General features: G+C 41.4%; 1 protein-coding gene across 1 annotated transcript; it reads left to right on the top strand.

Annotated features, from left to right (window-relative positions):
- The first annotated feature begins 12 nt into the window (after window positions 1-12).
- On the top strand, window positions 13-15,400 carry LOC104082544 (chromosome unknown open reading frame, human C12orf75). The gene is made up of 6 exons (XM_009585707.1): window positions 13-143; window positions 571-731; window positions 6,970-6,994; window positions 13,298-13,333; window positions 14,487-14,566; window positions 15,133-15,400. Exons 1-6 carry the CDS (start codon window positions 13-15, stop codon window positions 15,180-15,182), a joined length of 483 nt encoding a protein of 160 aa, XP_009584002.1. The 3' UTR covers window positions 15,183-15,400.
- Window positions 15,401-17,778: the final 2,378 nt, after the last annotated feature.

Below are 17,778 nucleotides of genomic sequence, written 5' to 3'. Positions count from 1 at the left end.
GGAGAGCGGGTGATGTGGCCCGCCGGCGGGCACCGGAGGCTTTCTGGTGCCCGCATGGTCCTTAGGGTCACCGCCTCCCACAGTAGCCGTCCTAGGCACGGCGAGCCCAGGCCAGGAGCTGGACTAAGGATCCTGCTGGGCGTGTAAGCTCCATCCTCTTTGCTTCCCTATAAGGCCACGAATGCCACTTCTGAAATGAGTTTGTGCCACTACTTCTCCTCTGCTTGCCGGAGAAGTTGGAGGATATTCCGAGATTGAGGTTTCTTGCATGTTAATGTGTACCGCTGGCTGGTGCGTCCAGCTGGCTCCCTTATTTGTTCATTGTTATTTTCAAAAGAGATAAGACCTGGGAAGATGGTGCTGTTGTGCTCTTCCTCACCCCAGCCCCCGCAAAAAAGGAAAGTATATGGAAATTGATAAGCAGACCTTCACCGTATAATTATAAATATAAGCATTTCTCAATCATTTTTCATCCTAACTGCAGTTGGCAAACATTGCCACCTGTTTCAGTACGTGTATTAAGTCTTTCAGATAAATTTGTTAGCTTCATAACCTCTTGAAAATGCACAGCAAAATAGTGGTTGGATCAGCTGGAATTACTGGGCCTTCATCTCTCAACATTTTGACTTACTTTATCCAGAGCTTCAGTGGTGCCTCTGGTGGTACTCGTCCTGATTTGCAGAACTGGACATTGAGTGTGATTGATGATGACTTCTCCAAGTTGTATGTGTGTATGTTTGTGTGGTGTGTTGCTGGTTTTCCCACTAAACCCTGCACTTCACACTCATGGGGGAAGGGGAGGCTTTTCTGCCATTATTGCTTACTTGAGTTCTGTTAAATGATTATAAATTAGGTTTCAGGTATCATGTGTATCTATCAGAGGCCTCTCATCCATGAAGAATGCACTGTATGAATTTGCTTGAACTTCCAGCACTCTTATTAGAGGCGTCCCGTTTGCACAGATTAATTCTCTCCCCTTAGTTGATTCCTGCGTTGCTGTGACTGGAAGTTGTTTCAGTATATGACCCAACGTAGCTTCATACTGCTGGGGTGATGCTTGTTCACATCCCGTTTCTGTTTGCTGGGTAAAAGCACCAGAGCAAGTATCAGAGAAGTTCAGAGGAAAATTTTGAGTTGATAATTAGTCCCTTTGTGGTAGCTTCTCGATTAATGTTTATCCGGCCACCCTGTGGAACTTGTACCAGGACACAAATGGGTAGATGTCAAATAGACTAACTCTGACAGCGGTAGTATTTAGTGAATTATGTTGAACTGAAAGTTTGTTTGTTTAAATAAACGTGTCCACTGTTGCATTAAAGGCAGCTATTTTCAACAGGTTTTGGCTTGTAGATTCATAAATTATTTTTACTGAAGGTACGACCCCTTCAGTAGTTTAATTTACCTGTACTGTTATTCATAATACATTTGAACTTGCATTTTGTGGCAGCCTTTTGCATACTCTTTAGAAATAGTCCACAGATCTCCAATGGGTTGGTGCAGGTAAAAAGACCAATGCCATGTAAAACACATAATTAGTATAATGGAATTATTACTGTTGCCCTGATAGACCTTTCCAAAGCAACTACGGCTCTGAATGGTCCAGTTCTCTTCTCACTTTCACCACTGTCAGTCAGGAACAGCTCTATGCAGTCTACGGTGTTACAATAACCAACAACTGGTAATAAAAGTAGGAAGTCACATGTCTACTATTTATTTTTTCCATTTAGCATTCCTTACAAAGTGTGTCTAATAAAAATAAAATTATTTTATGTAGGGGAAGGAGAAGACGTACCATTTTTAATCGGAATTCTAGAGTTCTTAAGGAAAGTGTAACTCTCAATATTTTCCCGAAAGACATGAACACTGTGTAAATACAAATCAATTTTGTGGCTTGCACAGCATGACTACATCTGTAATGCTAAAGTTATGACTATTCTACAGTCAGTAATGTCAAAGCTAGAGGTACATAACATATAATTAACCTGTAACACACTCTGTCATATTATATGACTAAGGATAATATTGTAGCATACTTCACAGAATACATTAGACGTGTATTCTATTTTCTTTCTCTGGTAAAATTTCTATTGTTGCCTAACTCAATTTTTCCTAAGCAGACGTATATGTAATGATAGTTCAGCTAATGATATTATCTTCTGTTGCATGGCTGGAATGACATCAGAGGAGCTATCAGCCCTATGGTCTGCGAGATCTAAACTGATAGACATGATCTAGAATAACATTTCTGTCTGTGGTGCAGTACTCCAGAACACCGATATAACTCACAGAGTTTAAATTTTCCTTCCAGGCCATCAGACGCTGGCAAAAGGCTCCTCAGTTGAGAAATGACAACTTCTGTTTTCCGAGTAAACTGATGTATACACATCCTTATTAAATCACGCAGCTATTTTATGTATTAGCTATGGATTACATTTATTTTTTAAATTTCCCATTATCCATAGGAAGTTTTATTACCAAATTGCTGTTTTTCTAGTGTTTTGTTAGCTCGCTTTGCATATCCTTCTTTCATGTTATTTCCTGGTGCTTTAGAAGCTCCAAAATAGTTCTTTTTTGGTCTTTTAAAAATATGCCCTTAAACATTAATTTACTTTTTCTTCTGAGTTAAGGCATTTCCCTTCATTCTGGTGTTGCTTCACTAACAATTTTTAACTACCTCCTCCTTTCTATATGAATTGTAGTAGCAATGACAGCACCTTAAATTATAGTACTCAGTGGAGGCTGGCAGTCTAGCCTTAATTTAAATATACAGAGAAGCTGTTAGTCTGTGGAGAGCTTCAAATACAGCCAAATTATAATGAAGGAGAACTTTTACACCAAGTTTAAACAGATTTATTAACTTCAAGTTTGGTGGAATCCCCAGGAAACCATGCTGCCATTCTATTTAAAATCCAACTAATTTTTAAAATTAATGTTTGATCAGGTCAAGTCTGTTTACAAAGCTGTCACCTGATGAGTTGACGAAGAAATCAGTTTGAAGTAAATTGATATAATTCTGTACTTGGTTACATTGAGGTATAAATAGAATAAATTCATTGATGTTAGGATTTGGTTCCATATTGCTGTCTTTTGGAGCAAATCAGAATGGAGCCTACAATAGAAAACTCATTCGTAATCTTAACTGTTGCATGCATGTACATGTAGTTTTGAGTTTTTTATTTGCTTTTTATAACAGTTTGAAGTATTTGCAATAACATATTGGAGGAAAATGTTCATTAAAAATTAATGGGAAAATGTTTCATAATCTGCTCTGAAGTCAGATACTAGCATTTTTTATATCCATGTTTTTATTCATGTAAGTGGTTGCCTCTCATCCTTTTTATATTTTTCTTAAGTTGTTGTCTTCCACGTTCACTCATGATGCATTTCTTAGCACAGAGAAACATCTGTGGCTATCAATTTGTTTCAACCATCTTTTGCATTTGTCCTGCAATTACTGAAATTCTGCAGGGTCGCCAGTAACAAGCTACTGTTGTTTTGAAAGTGCAAAACCCCCTCTCACTGAATGGAAGATGCTTTGGGATACATTTTTGCCCTTCTTCATTTGTGACTGTTTAAATTCTATAGGGTTTTTTGAGGGATCACAGCTCCACTGCTCTAGACAGAATGTTTTTCTTCCGTAATCACTTGGGCTCGGAGCGATGTATGTCTGAATGTGCCTCGTTTATTCTGCAGGCTATACTCCTCCTCGTCCTCCTGCAGCTCTAGAATGCCAAAATGCACCCATGGTCCTACTACGTAGATGGTGTGAGCAGAGAGGTTATTCAGGACAGCTTAATACTGCCTATTTTTTGTGGACGCAGCTTCCTGGCCACCTCTCAGTCTGTTGCTGAGGTTAGGCAGGTTTTGAAAACCAAACCAACATGAGGCTATTGAGACTAGGTTTGTAGGGTCAAGTGCTGCCTTTTTTTAGGTCAAGCTGATATAGTGGGAAAAAATGGACAAGGTTTCAAATATGCGAGCCTTTTCTCAAGTCATATTTCTAAACCATCATGGCTACAAGAGCACTACGCCTTGCTGCTGCGGCACACTGTGAATCGGTAGTAAACAAGATTCTTTGGCTGAACTTCTGGCAGATGGAACTTGAGTAGCTGTAAAATAATGTGTCACTCACTAAACATGCAAGAGTTAGAGAAATATGTCAGTGAAGTAACAGGCGTGAGGGTGAATGGATCGGACTTTAAAAACAAACATGTCTGTACAAACTGAAATGTTACTGGGTTCCTTGTGAAATAAAATCTATGTATAAGGAGTGTTCCGGCTCCCTAATGAAGAAAACCTTATGAGTTTTACATAGTTATGGGCCACTTAACTGAAGTGATGTTCATTTGCAAGCTCGGAACTCTTCCAGGAAGAAAACTGCACTGGAAATACTTGCAGGTCTATATTCAGGTGCTTTAGTGGTACTCAAGTGAATTTGAACCAAACTCTTGTTTCACTTTTGCTAGTGAAAATGAGAAATAACACCACTGAAATCAATGGGATCCCATCAATGGGAGTGAGGATAACCTGGTTCTTTGTGTTTATAAAAACAACAGAAAACAATAAATTTGTTTGTTTATTTATTATATGTATTTATTTATTATTAATAGTAAAAATAATCTCTTAAAAAATGAATTTGTTTTTATCATACTTAGTTCTCAATGTTTTTGTGTGAGGTGTGTTTCAAAATGCTGCAGTGATTTTTCAGCAGTGGTACCCTTTCTAATATTCAAAGGGAACAAGTGCTGCTCTGAGTGCTAGGGGCACATCTCCGTTCTAACAAACGCAGGTTCATAGTTGTATAGCTCTACACAAAGCCCAAGTTGATGGGTCTGAGAGACAGCTCCTGTCCCCAGAGTGCAAATGTATGTGTACTGTAATGCATTGAAGACGGGTATGGCGTTGAACGTAGGCAAGGCATTGAAGTGTGCCTGGTGATGGACTGGAACTTGAGTATATCCACTGGAAATGTAGCGGTACTGTAGACACACAGTTCTTCTCACTCAGCTAAGGTTTCGGTTTGTGTATTAAACACTTTTTACTTTTGGTATACTTCGTGCAAGGAAGGCATTAATTTTTCAGATGAGGATCCAAAGCGCTGAGACCTCAGCTTAAGCTTAGAAAAGGCTCGGCAAAGGCCTCACAAAGGACCATGAACCTTTCTGGAGAAACTGAGTTTGTTTGCAGTGAGCTTAGATTGAGAAAATGAGAAAGTCATGGTTCTGGTGCAGAACAGGCACAGCACAGGAATAGTTTCTTCTGGAAAAAAAAAAATCCTGCTAGCTACAGCAATGGAGCTAGGCTTTTCAAAATGTATGTTGCCTGAGGTGTTGCTGATGCCTAGGCTCTGTCTAGATGTGCAGGGTGGTGCCCTGAAGGTACATAGCTGAGCTGACTCTGGATGAACTAGCCTTGGTAGCAGAAAATGTCTCCCTACATTGGCTGAGATCGAGCTTGCATGCAGCCCTGCAATGCCAACCTTCCACCTGGACACAATTAATTTGGAGGGTTTATATGTAGTACTATGTAGACGTGCCTATAGAGCCAAAAAGTCTTAGAAAGCTGCTTGGTAGAATAAAGTTTTAAAGCAAGGACCTAAGCTTATTGTGCATAGAGGTACTCCCTCCAGCTTAATTAAGAGTTTCTGCTGATACATATAGCTGTACTGAGATTTTGCTGACTCTGGAAGCAATACTAACAAAAGAAATGTGTGCAGTCTTATGCAAGCCTAGTCTATTTTGTTGCTGGGAAAAGGAGGGATAGTCAAGTCATAGGAATTGGGAGTGATATTATGTTCAAGAGTTAGCTGCAGAGGGAGATGTTTCCTGCCATCCAAGCCATCCATTCAGGTAGACAGTGCTGGAAAGCCTTGCAGGACTGTTTCTTCCTCTCTGCATTTAAAATAAGGATGCAGAAGGCATATTCTTACACATCAGAATGAGACAAAAGATATTTGCTATTTATGGATATTTTTCAGCTGCAAAAATAAAGATTGTCAAGAAATGAAGTGCCACGGCTGAAAAAAGCCCAACCTACCTCCAAACCCATAAAATCTTTTGGATTGACAACTGTAGTTCCTTCAGAGTGAGCTCAGATAACCTCTTCCAGCTAAGCATTGACAGGAAGAGGAAAAGGAGAAGTGAAAGGTTTTCTAATGTCTACCCTAGCTTGTGTAATTAATAGAAAGGATAATTTGCTGGTTACTCAGTTGAATGATATACCAGCAATAGCAACATGGCATTAATAACTTGGGAGGAACAGGAAAGAGTTTGTACTTGAGTGAATGTTCTGCTCCCAGCAAGAAGCATCTGAGTCACCAAAAAAAATCAATCACTGAGATCAGGCAGCCAGGTAGCTTTTCTGTTAAATAGCAAGATGAATTAAGGGGTGGTTGATCTCTTTAGATGTCTGGGGCTTTGGATGGATTGTGTCCCAATGTTTATATTAGTTCTGTCTAGTTGTTTTATAAAACCTTGTTTATCTGGCAGGAAGAATGGAGCAGCATTTTACACATGTAGTGCCAAGTCTACAACTGAATCAAATGGCATGTGCACAAAATAAACAGGCATTCAGGAGTAACTGCTCGGTTAGTTGTGATGACTTTGTAGCAGACAAAACCACGAGAAGGCTGAGCAAAGTGAAGCATATAAAATTCAGAAAGATGAATTTTATCTTTTATTGCTCTCATCCTGAGTGACTGTAGCTGAGCACTGGTCCACAGCAGCATCATTTTTACCCACTGAGAATCTGGCCCAGATCTAAGCGTGATAGACTTAAGGGATAATACAGATAATCATTAAGAATAAACTAGACAATCATGAGAAACCTGTTCTCTGACAATAGAAAATTCCTGTTGCTATTTCTGCCTTGTTTAGGACAGAAAGGCAGAAAAATGCTTGTTGTACTATCGGTTGAGTTAGAGGATTATGCCATTATCTTGTAAACATGCACTTTTTTTTTTCTTTCTAGGTGCCACAGGGACTACTAAAGATGTGTAAGTACTTACTCCACTCTTTCAAATATGTAGCCCTGGACTTAGCTTCAGTCCTACTAGCCTTATACTAGACTTAGTCATACGTGATTCATCTGGCTCCTAACATATAATCAACGGCACCAGACGTTTATTGTTTTTAGTGACAGCTTCCATCTCCACAAAACAACTTCATGTCTTGTTTACTTTTCTACAGATTCCTTCCCTTGTTATTTCTCTAACAGAAATGACGTTTCTCTGCTTCTGTTGAGAGTTGTCTCCCAGAGGTGGGCATGTTACTTCAGACTGCTCTTCCCTGTCACGTGTCAGTACACCTTATTCCAAAGGCCATGTCATTGTATGAAGCGACCACATAAATTTCCCCCAAGCCCTGTGAGAGATCTAAAGAGCCACTGAGGCAAATCTCCCCTCTTTGCAGGAGACCCGGTAACTCATCCAGACTTGCTTTTCAAAGTACCCACCTTCTTTAGATGTTCTCCGCAGTGAAGATACTATCTGTCAGGCTCCTCTTTCTCTCCCTTATCTTTGACGCTAAGTAGCAGAGGGCAGCCCTACCCATCCTGTTTTTCTCTAAATGTGGAAGGTCTGAACCTCTATTATCCTGTTGCCTCTTGCCAACTTCTGGTTTTCAGAAAAGCAGCAGCAAAAGATCTGCCTTTCTCAGCCCATTTTTCATTTGCTGATGTAGAAATGTGCAGGAACAGCTTTATTCAGCCATAAATTTATTTTCCTATCAAAGGAAACATTAAAGATGTCCTCCTGAGGTCTTGCCTTTTTCTATTTCATATAATTGGTATTTGCCACTAGAGTTTAAGACCGAGGGATCTGGGAGAGATTTTTGTGTTATGCAATAGGAACATTCTTCAGTTTTATTTACTTCATTTAGAATAACTACTCTAATTAGACAGAGGAATTCTGGTGTAGAAATGAGGGCTGTCAAGTCAGATAAACAAGTGGAGAGAAGAGCTTAACAAGAGGCTTGTCCTTGCTGTTACAGAGCATGGCTGAGAACTAACAACAGGTCTCACTTGGCGGATGGGCACTGTTGTCACAGATACTCTTGAGATCTGTGTTACCCGTGTAGTCTGTTTTGTGGGTTTGCAGTGTCAGACAATAAATAAATTACAGAAGGCAAGTTTATGAGGAACCTCTTTTTGGTACAGCCTGCAGCATCCATGCCCTGTTCACTTTTATATATACCAAACCACGGTTTTTAATGTATATTAGGGCCTTTTTTTGTTGTTCAGTTAAGCTAATTTAGGTGACTGACTTAGAACTGCATCGCTTTCCTTGCTCTTTGGTAGTTTTAAATTTCAAAATTGCAAGCACAACTTAAGTTACGAATTTAGTAGGCATGTTTCTGTGCTTAAAGGTATGGGTATATGCAGAACGGTGTTTATGAATGTGTAAGCATTTGTAGGGCCAGACTTCAGGAGTTAAACTGGGAACATCCTACTTGTTAGTGTTAGATCATCTGTCATGTTTCAAAAAAGTATCTGGATAACTTACAAAAAACTAATTACTAGCGCAGACTTCAACAAAGGGAAAGGGTCAATCCTGGAACCATTACTCATTCAGATAGGTACACTAGAGTCAGCCCAACAACCTGTGTGAGTAATAGCATGTTTGAGCCTTCTCATCAGACATTAGAAATGCAGATCTGTTAATGAGGAACGGCAGTGATGACCTGAAAAGTCCTAAATCAATCATCCTAACATTCAACAGCAGATTTTTACGAAGGAAGTAAAATACCAGAAAAACTGTTTTAGTTTCATGGAAATGAACAGATTTATATTAACTAACATTATAGATCCACACAAGCTTTTATTTTACACCTTTTCGCTTTTATCAGCTAAAGATAAAAAAAAATTCTGTTTAAAAAAACCCATGGTTTTTTTGCCATTAAATTTCAGTTGTATCGGCTCTGGTCCAGAAAAGCATGTAGGTGTGTCCTTACTTACTTCGTACTTTTTGATACAGAGTACGGTTATTCTAACTCAAGAGATTTCTCCTTTCTTGACTGCGACTCATTGCCAAGGCGCCAGCATCTCCTGGAGCGAGCAGCCGGGTGGAAGGAGGGAGGGCTGGAGCCTGCTCTGAGCCCTCCCGGGTGGCCGCGAGGAAGCTGCTTTGCCCTCTGGACCTTGAGTTTCTCCACCGGTAAGATGAGGAAGTGCTGTGAGACTGAGGGCCACGCAATGACAAGAAGGACGTATGGTCTGGGAATGTGATCTCTCCCTGCGTACTCCAACCCTCAAATCAACGGTGAATCTGTCGGCCAGCTTCGGCCAACGCTCCTGCCCCGCTAATAAAGAGAAGTACGTCACTGCTAACTGGAAAAGCTTAGATACAGGAGGGGTAAGGTATATGCTAGAAAATAATGCAATGCCTGTGATATTCAGAATGTGGCTAAGTTCAGAGGAAGATTAGTAACAGTAGGAAGGAAAGGACACAGCAGTTCAAGCCTGTTTCAAAACATTGGTAAGGAATCCATCAAATACAAATGACAGGCCCTTCTTCCCAAGAAAGGCTGAGAAACTGAGTAGTAGTCTGTCACTTGTGGAAAGTTTAGTGAATCACTTCTGGTGGGACTACTGAGCACGGCTAGAAAGAGTCTATACAATGCTCAGCACGAACAGAGTCATAAAAGCTGAGGTAAGAAAAATGTAGATGGAATGAATTAATGTGAATGCCTGTCATTTGATATTTAAAATATTATGTGAAAAATGGCAGCTTCTTTTAGCATCAGATGGACATGGGACTGATGGATTTAAAAACTGGCAGTTGAACCAAGTATATTTGTCAGACTTAGGAGGGTGACAGGAAGCCTCTTGGGATAGACAAATCCTTAACAAAAGAAACATTTATTCTAGCTGAAGATAGAGTGCCGTTATGTGGATTTGCTGTTAAATCTGCCTACCGGCTACAGAACTCCACCTACGCTACCTGCTGAAAAACCTCAGTCCTCTCAGTTCCTCTGCAGTAGGTGTCAACAACGTCTGAAGGAAGATGCGGCGACACGGCAGCAGATCAGTACAAAGAACATCAGACTGCTAAGTTCCTTGAAAAGTTTATCCTAGCTTGCTCTTCCTGGAGGATTCTGTAAATGGAGATGTTTAAAGATATTTTTTATGCTAGGTTCTTCCTTCATCCCTGACATAAGAAGAAGCTAAAGAGAGAGGGAGAGAAGGGATGTGCTGGACTCCCGTATCCCCATACCCTCTCTGTGAGTCTGGGAGGTGTGGCAATGGGAGCACTACCAAAACCAAAGGAGCTTCTTTCCATTCTCATTTCCACGCGGTCCAGCGTGGCTGCTGCGGCCCTGCTCCCTGCAGCCAGCCGTGTTCACCCAGCCTGGGCACAGAAGCAGCAACTGCTGCAATGGCTCAGCTGGCACCTGGATATTTGAACATGTGAAATTAGTGGACGCCTTTCAAAATGGGGCCTTAAGCTACAGTGTGTGAAGGCAAGAGGTGTGTGAATGTGCGTAATGCATAAACTGGAGCAGCCCTCCTTCCCACGCTGCTTAGAAAGGAGTCACCAGAAAGGGGTGGAAAATGCCTTCTTCCTTAAATGCCATCACCAGAATTTTTTTTTGTTTTCCTTCTCACGCTTCCATGTTCCCCCTGTCTCTGCTCACCTCCCCTTTCCTAGCAGGACTACAACAGATTGTACCTGGTCATCACCCAGCCCAAGAGCTGTGGCCTCTACAATCCCAGATTATATTTGCTGTTGCGCATTTAAGGGAAAAGGTATTGCAAAATTAGGCTTTGATTTGTAGCTATTAAGAGGAAAAGAAGAAAGCAAAATGTTTAAAAAAATCCTAGTCTGCTTAATCATAGACTTGGATAATTTGTTTTGGTGAGAGAATGACAGTAATGGTCCAGTGATGCCCTGTTACAAAACATTTCTAGAACAGAAGAAAATAGCCCTGTTGCCTAGTAGAGGCTTTTTTTTTTTTAAGCATTGACATTAATTTCCTGTTGGACAATATTGATTATTATTCTTACAACTCCATTTTAGAGGCTTTGAGCTGCGAATGAAGTTGCCAGTGCTTTTAAAGGATTCTTTTCTCTGGATAATGATTAATCTGGATTATAGAAAATGTTTCCAGTTGTATGAGAAAATCAATCCTGTGACACATTCAGTTGATTCAACAGAAATGATTGTTTGTGATCTTTTGGCACCGAAAGTCCCTTTCTTAAAGTGTTGTCATCTTTTTTGCTAAAAATACAGGGCTCGTTTCCACTCACTGATCTACACAGGCTTTCCGCTTTCTTCAGCTGGAATTGGCCCACGCTAGGACAGAGCAGCTTCACAGTCCTCAAGGAAAGTTATATCTCTGCAGTTTTCTGGCTGCATGTGTGAGGACTGCAAGGTGGCCTAGGCTACATGGGGTCAGAGAAGACGGGAGATGCCTTCTGAAATGGCACTAGCTCCTCCAGGGAGGAGTGGCAGGAGTGCCAGAGAATGAGGAGTTTATTGCTCCATCTCTCTTGAGTGGTAAGATGTAGGCAAAGACATGAGACAGGGAGGCTCACCCCACTCAGTGCTATGCCTTGTGTGAATATCACTTAGCAAAACTGCAGCATACTTAAATTTACCCCAAACCTCTACCATTAAAAGGACCTGTGTACCCTTATTCACTGTGGTGATGCAGAAAGGGTAGTTTGTAATGTTCTGCCACTTAGAAAGAAGATAAATGTAAGATAATTTCTAACTTATAGCAATATTTTTAAGGCATTTGCTACTCTCCCAGAAGAGTGCTGACTGAGATTTAAGGGGCATTTTCTTGCATTTAAGGCTGCGTCTTGTGATGAGCTCTCTGCACTTTGGGCCAAAATGCTATTGACTTCAGGGTTCAGTAATGGCATACAGCCCTGACGATTAAACACATCTACCTCTTAGAATAAATAAATTACAATAAGAAATGTCATATATTATTGTTAAATATCATAGTTCAGAAATGCCTTCCAAGGCTACAGAATGGATTTAGCCCTAACGCTGGGTAAAGGCCAGTTCTCAGTTTTATTGCCTGGGGAGCAGATCAGAAATTCATGGATCAGCTCGTGATGGGGAGTATCTTTGCATTGCCCCCATAGTCCAGGCAATTCTCCCCTCCAGGTGAGAATATCTGGGTGAACAGCCTGTGCATGAGCGTTTCCACAACAGAGCCCACCTTGGCTTGCGGTGCCCCTTCGCTGTGGGCAGCCTTCCCTGGGCACCACTGTGGCCATATCTCACGGCCCCCTGAGCAGCTATGGCGCGGGACTCCTTCTCAGGCGGTTGTCACAGTTGCCCCCAGCTGTAGGGAAGGGGTGAAGGATGTCTGTGGATTTAACAGCACTCAAGTTATCATGCCTCTATTTTTATTGCTAGGTTGGTAGGTTGCAGACCAAGCTAAAATGCAGCTGCTGCCCCGATCCCTACCCAGCCATGCAAGCAGAGCTCAAAGTCCAAATGTTTAATCAAACGTGGGTGAGTGGTTTGTGTGAAGACTGACACTGGGGCACAGACTGAGACTGCAGCGCAGGCACTATACCCTCAGCGAGTAAGAATAAAATTTTTATCTTTTCCGTACTAATTTGCCTTCACGTCGATGCCGATTACTTTACCCCCTGCCCTGGTTCAGCTACACTGGACAGTATTTCAGTGGGGGGAGTCAAACTGCAGTGACTGCCTATCGACCTACAGACTGACCTGTGATTTTACCCTAAAGGTAAAAGAGAAGTAATTGCCCATTTATAAAGGATTAGTAACAGTTATTTGGTTTGCAAACAACTCTGACTTCAGGAGTTGCAGTACCTCATTTTACGGAGAGGCTCTGTAACATCTTTTTGGCACAGCTGCTGTGAAAGTTTATCTTTCTTCATCCTCATTCCCATGCCAGCATGGGCACCCAGTCCCTTCCAGTCCTCTTTTGGTGGAATGGCAGCCCAGACTCGTTCCTGTTCCATGCAGAGTCTTCATCTTCCTGTTATGAGTGGAGCAGTTGTGGGGACTCACTCAGGAAGTGTTAATTTACCTGTTTCAGCTCCCAAACCTACTTTTCAGGCATCACTGGCAGGGTCACGAAAACTAAGCTGCATCTATTCTCAATCCTTTTTTTTTCTTCTGTACATTAGATTGGAAAATTGTCACTCTTTTTGTGCCTGTGTGAATACTTAATTGAATTGTGGATGGCCTGAATTAAACTGGCATCAGTATTAATCCCCTTCTTCCCTTGCTCCTGAATCTACCCAGATGGTGATGGAGTTTCTGAAAGAAACAATCTGCTAATGTGCTTTATATCTTTTGGTGTTACAGAGCAGAAGAATCCGTATCAGATGATGACAAAAGGAGGTAGGTGCTCTACCGGGACTGGCTTTATTTGCAATAGGCTGCAGAGAGTTCTGCCGCCAGATATACGTCCTTCCTTTCCTCCTCCTTGTCCCACCAACACCACCAAAGCAGAGAAAAAGAAAAAAAGAAAAGAGGAGGAAATCTCACACACAGCCCAGTATTGATGAGCCTCCCCACCCCGTTAATGAGTTGGAGGGAGGAGAGCTTTGTGGCAAGGAGAGCACATTATCTCACAGCTGTAGGTGATGTGCTCGATAAGGGCCAGTGACCTCTGCCTTCACCCCAACCCCACCACAGAAGATGGCATTAGCACCTGCGGGAGATCTCCGCTGGGCTGGAAATCAAAGGAAATGCGACTCTATCTCAAATCAGAAATCAACTCAGCGCTCCAGGGGTTGGAGGGGGCGTGATTCATTTGGCACCTAACGGGGCAGAGCAGCATAATGGGAGTCTCTGCAAGTAGCTCCAAGCACAGCAGAGGCTCTTAAGGACCCAGTTTTTCACCTCCTTGCATCAGTCCCTGCTTTTCATATAGGCCTCGGAGCCAGAAAATGCGCTCTGCAAGGCCATGAAGGGGAGAGCGTTGGGCTATGAAAGCACCTAACACCCTCATGCTCCTTCCTACTAACAGTTTTCTCCAAGTGTGGCCCTAAGCAGGGGATGCAGGTCCTGCTTATTAACGAGGAGAGGTCAAAGTGCTGTTTAATTGGTGTGCGTTGTTTGAAGTGAGGTGTTCCAAAGGTCCCAGTGTCGAACATTACTATCAGATTGGCTCTGTCCTCGGTTGGATATATTTGGTGTCTAGAAGAAGGTGGGCCAGTGGGGTTTATTGTCACAACACAGTTGGGATTTAATGAAAAATACTAGGAACTTGAGTGGAAAATAGCTCCTTTCACAGGCTTGGGTCCCACTTAAGAGTAACAGCTAGCCTCGAGGTTTTTTTGCCTGGCACCATATTAGCAGGCACGTGGCACTTAATATGCACTTTTTCCATAGCTGTGGGAAAGGAGGGCTCCTCTGAGGATGCTTGTGCAGAGGTGCCCTCCTCTCTGACCGTCCATGGTCTTTGTAATGCTGCCGCGTGATGTCGACATTATAGGGAGAAGTGTTACAATTAAGTTCTGATGTCTCTTTAATTGTTTCTTTAAATCAGGAACTATGGTGGTGTGTATGTTGGTCTGCCATCGGACGCAGCTGCCATGGTTTCCAGTCAGACGAAAGCTGCACCAAAAGGTATTGGAAGGTTGCGTATCGCGTTTCTCCTGCTTTCTCAGTTTAATTTTGTCTAGCAGGATGTATTTCCTTTAAAAATCAATTATTATTTCAGACAGACTGACTAGCCTTGGAGCCTCTTAAGGCAGTGGAGCTATTTGTAACCGTTAAAGCGATTGTTCCAGTTTATTTAAATTTTAACACACTTACTTCTGCGGAAGGATCCTCGAGCAGATGCTGACAATGTGGTACGTTGTCTTCTGAACAGCTTCTCCGCACTCTGAGTGTTCTGTGAATTCAAAGAAAACAAAACCCTGTTAGGAGTAAGAGGCTGTGACAGATGCACTTGCAGAGCCTTAGCGCTATTTTTAGTTTTGAAGGTGTTTACTTGCATTGTGGTGAATTCCAGTAATAACAGTTAGTAAGTGCTTGCTTTCAGGTTTATTTCTGTTCTTATATGAAACCCAGTGCAAACTGTTTCTTTTCCATGTGATGTTTCCGAACAGTGGGAAAAAGCAGTAGGTTTATAGGTACTTAATAGACAAGTCATAAACATGTATTTATGAAATCATGTAATAATTGTTTAGATTTAATACAACAAAATGCTGCTGTCACAGACGTACACCACAGAGTTTAGTCACTGACTGGTGCTTCCAAAATTTTCTGCAAAACAAAAAAATGAAGAAAAATAACACTATTAACCATAGTGGCTCGTTTGGAACAGTAGTAACTTTGTTGCATGGCTTTTTAAAATGGTGTTCTACATTAGTGGTATGTTACAATGTTTTAACCATCTTTGCTTTTTTTTTTCTAATTAAGATTAGAAGGAAATAAACACATCAAGATCCAAACAGCTGGAGGTACAGTATGTCTTAATTAATGTTATGTGCTTGGCATGTATTCGTTGAACAGAAACAAGGTGGCAGTGCTCCCCGTGCTGCTCTTGGGTGATCTGGGAATCGCCCGGTTGCTCCTCCAGCTGCAGCGTGACTCTTCTAAAGGCTGGACCAGGGGACAGTTCTCAGTGGTGCAGATGCAAATTAAAAAGAGGGTAAAGGCACCTTCTTAGTGAGAAGCAAGGAAACTCAGTATTACCCCATTTGGGAATGAATAAAAATCAAATGTCCTTGTATTCACCTTCAACCACGCCACAGCTAATCCGGCAGCAGTACTAAGACCTCCCATGAGAGGTGAGGTACCTCAGCAGCTCGTAGACCAGCGTCTGTAGAGGCAAAGCTTTTCCCAGGAACAAGTTGTTTGCACTTAAAAAACATCTTCTCCATTTTGGGGAGGACCTTGAGGACCAAAATAAGGCACCCACTAAATAAATTACTGGAGCTTTCCTCTTGCTATGGGAGAATCTGTGGGGCTTCATTCTCCACCGGCCAGAATAGGACAGTGAAAATTTATAGGCTCTATTCCTGACTTAAGAGTTTCAACTAACTAACAACAACAACAAAAAAAGTCCTTTACAAGGTCATGTCTGAAGGAAAATAAAACAAGCTAGATTTCCATTCAGAATTTGAACTGAATAAACACTGACAAATTTCAGAAGGGAACAGTTTTGGTGTCTAGCCAGTGGGGAGAGGGGAAGCTGCGAGCACTCTCCATCAGAAGCAGAACTCTTTCCTAATTTAGGTGAAGAGCCAGAAACAGTTCTGGCTGGTCCTGGTGCTGGACACGGGCCCAGTAGAGCAGAACACACATACACTGATTATATACAGGGAGACCTGCAGTTGGTCATCACAACTAATTTCAGCTTGGTAACCTGGCTGAGATGTTTAAGCTAGGAACACCATCACCCTTGACCTGGGCAAGATTGGATTGAAGCACCTTCTTGAGGTTGCAGCTTTCCATCTGTGGTTGATGACCAGAGCCTCGGTTAATTAGGTCCTTGTCTAGGTGCTTTAGTTAAATGCCTGAGGTTGGGTAGAATCAATCACTTGACATTTTTGATATTCAAAATAGTTGAAAGTGCACTTTGCCTTCATTGGTGCAAGATCAGGGATTGGCTGCTGACTCAGGCTAAAAACCACTTAGACAGATGAGCACCATTAAATCTGCAAAGGGTCCTCTGAGGTCCATGAGTTTATGGGCATGTGTGTCAGGAGGGCATAGACCATAAATCTATCAGCTTCTGACGACGACCTAGGTTGCTGGTTTAAGTATAGAGTGTTACTGTATTGCTCTACCAATATTGCTTTACCAGTCCAGCTAAGTCTGTTTTTTCCTTTCTTTTTTTGAGCAGTCTTCTACTAAGACCACTTGCCAGTGCTTTAGAGAGAGTTGTCTTTCTGCCGAAGATATTCATATTTACGAAGCCTTCCGGAGAGCAAGGGAGATCAGAGCACCAAAAAATCTAAACTGTTGGAAGTTCCAACTACGGGTAAATCTTAAAGTACAGCGTTGAATTAGTTTCCTGTGATGGTTGCATTATGGAAACCGCCTGCTCTTCTCCAGTGAAAAGTGAAATTAATGAACTCATGGTAGATGTTTCTGCACAAGAGCTAACTTTGATGATCTGCAACTTATTTCTCTGTGGCCATATTGCAGATTTCATCAGCTATCAGCTACGCTTCATATATTTTCTCCAATAATTTTTGATAAATTTTATATTGAAAACCATTACTACTGTCCACTTAATAGTTCCTATGGTAGGTTCCTATAAATTGATTGTTAATTTACTTCAGAGTAATATATTTGACAGGTTTGCATCTTTTTGGTAATATTGCAAATTTTAATATTTTTGCTGTGAAGACCTAAGAACAGGATGAAATAAGCATAAGACCATCGGGTTCTTTATAATTACTACCATCACTTTTATACAGTGAGACAAATCTTAGTGGTTAATTTTCGCCTTTTAAGAAGATATTGCTCAAGGAAATTTATTTAAATAAGAACAATGTACTTCACCGTAATATTTACATGTCTGTTTTTATTTTCTTCAGCTTTATCTCTTTTATAAAGCATTACATGGAAAAAATACTAATGAACCAAACTATTATATGTCTTCCGTTCTGTGTAATATTATAATGACATTTCCTCGCATAAAGATGAAGTGATAGTATTTTCAGAGATAGCGGGACTAAACTCCAGTGCTGCATCCTCCTGAACTGTGAGGATTTTTGATCCCTGTTAGAGTTTTGTATCCCTGACTCATCTCTAAGCATCTCCAGTATGGCAAATAGCAACAGAATGAGTGTTATTATTACTTTAGCATAGTTGTATTAAAT

This window comes from Fulmarus glacialis, unplaced genomic scaffold (assembly GCF_000690835.1).
Source record: "Fulmarus glacialis isolate BGI_N327 unplaced genomic scaffold, ASM69083v1 scaffold46110, whole genome shotgun sequence".
Classification (NCBI taxonomy): Eukaryota; Metazoa; Chordata; class Aves; order Procellariiformes; family Procellariidae; genus Fulmarus; species Fulmarus glacialis.
The sequence above is the reverse complement of the archived record's forward strand: the minus strand, read 5'-3'. Positions and strand labels throughout refer to the sequence as shown.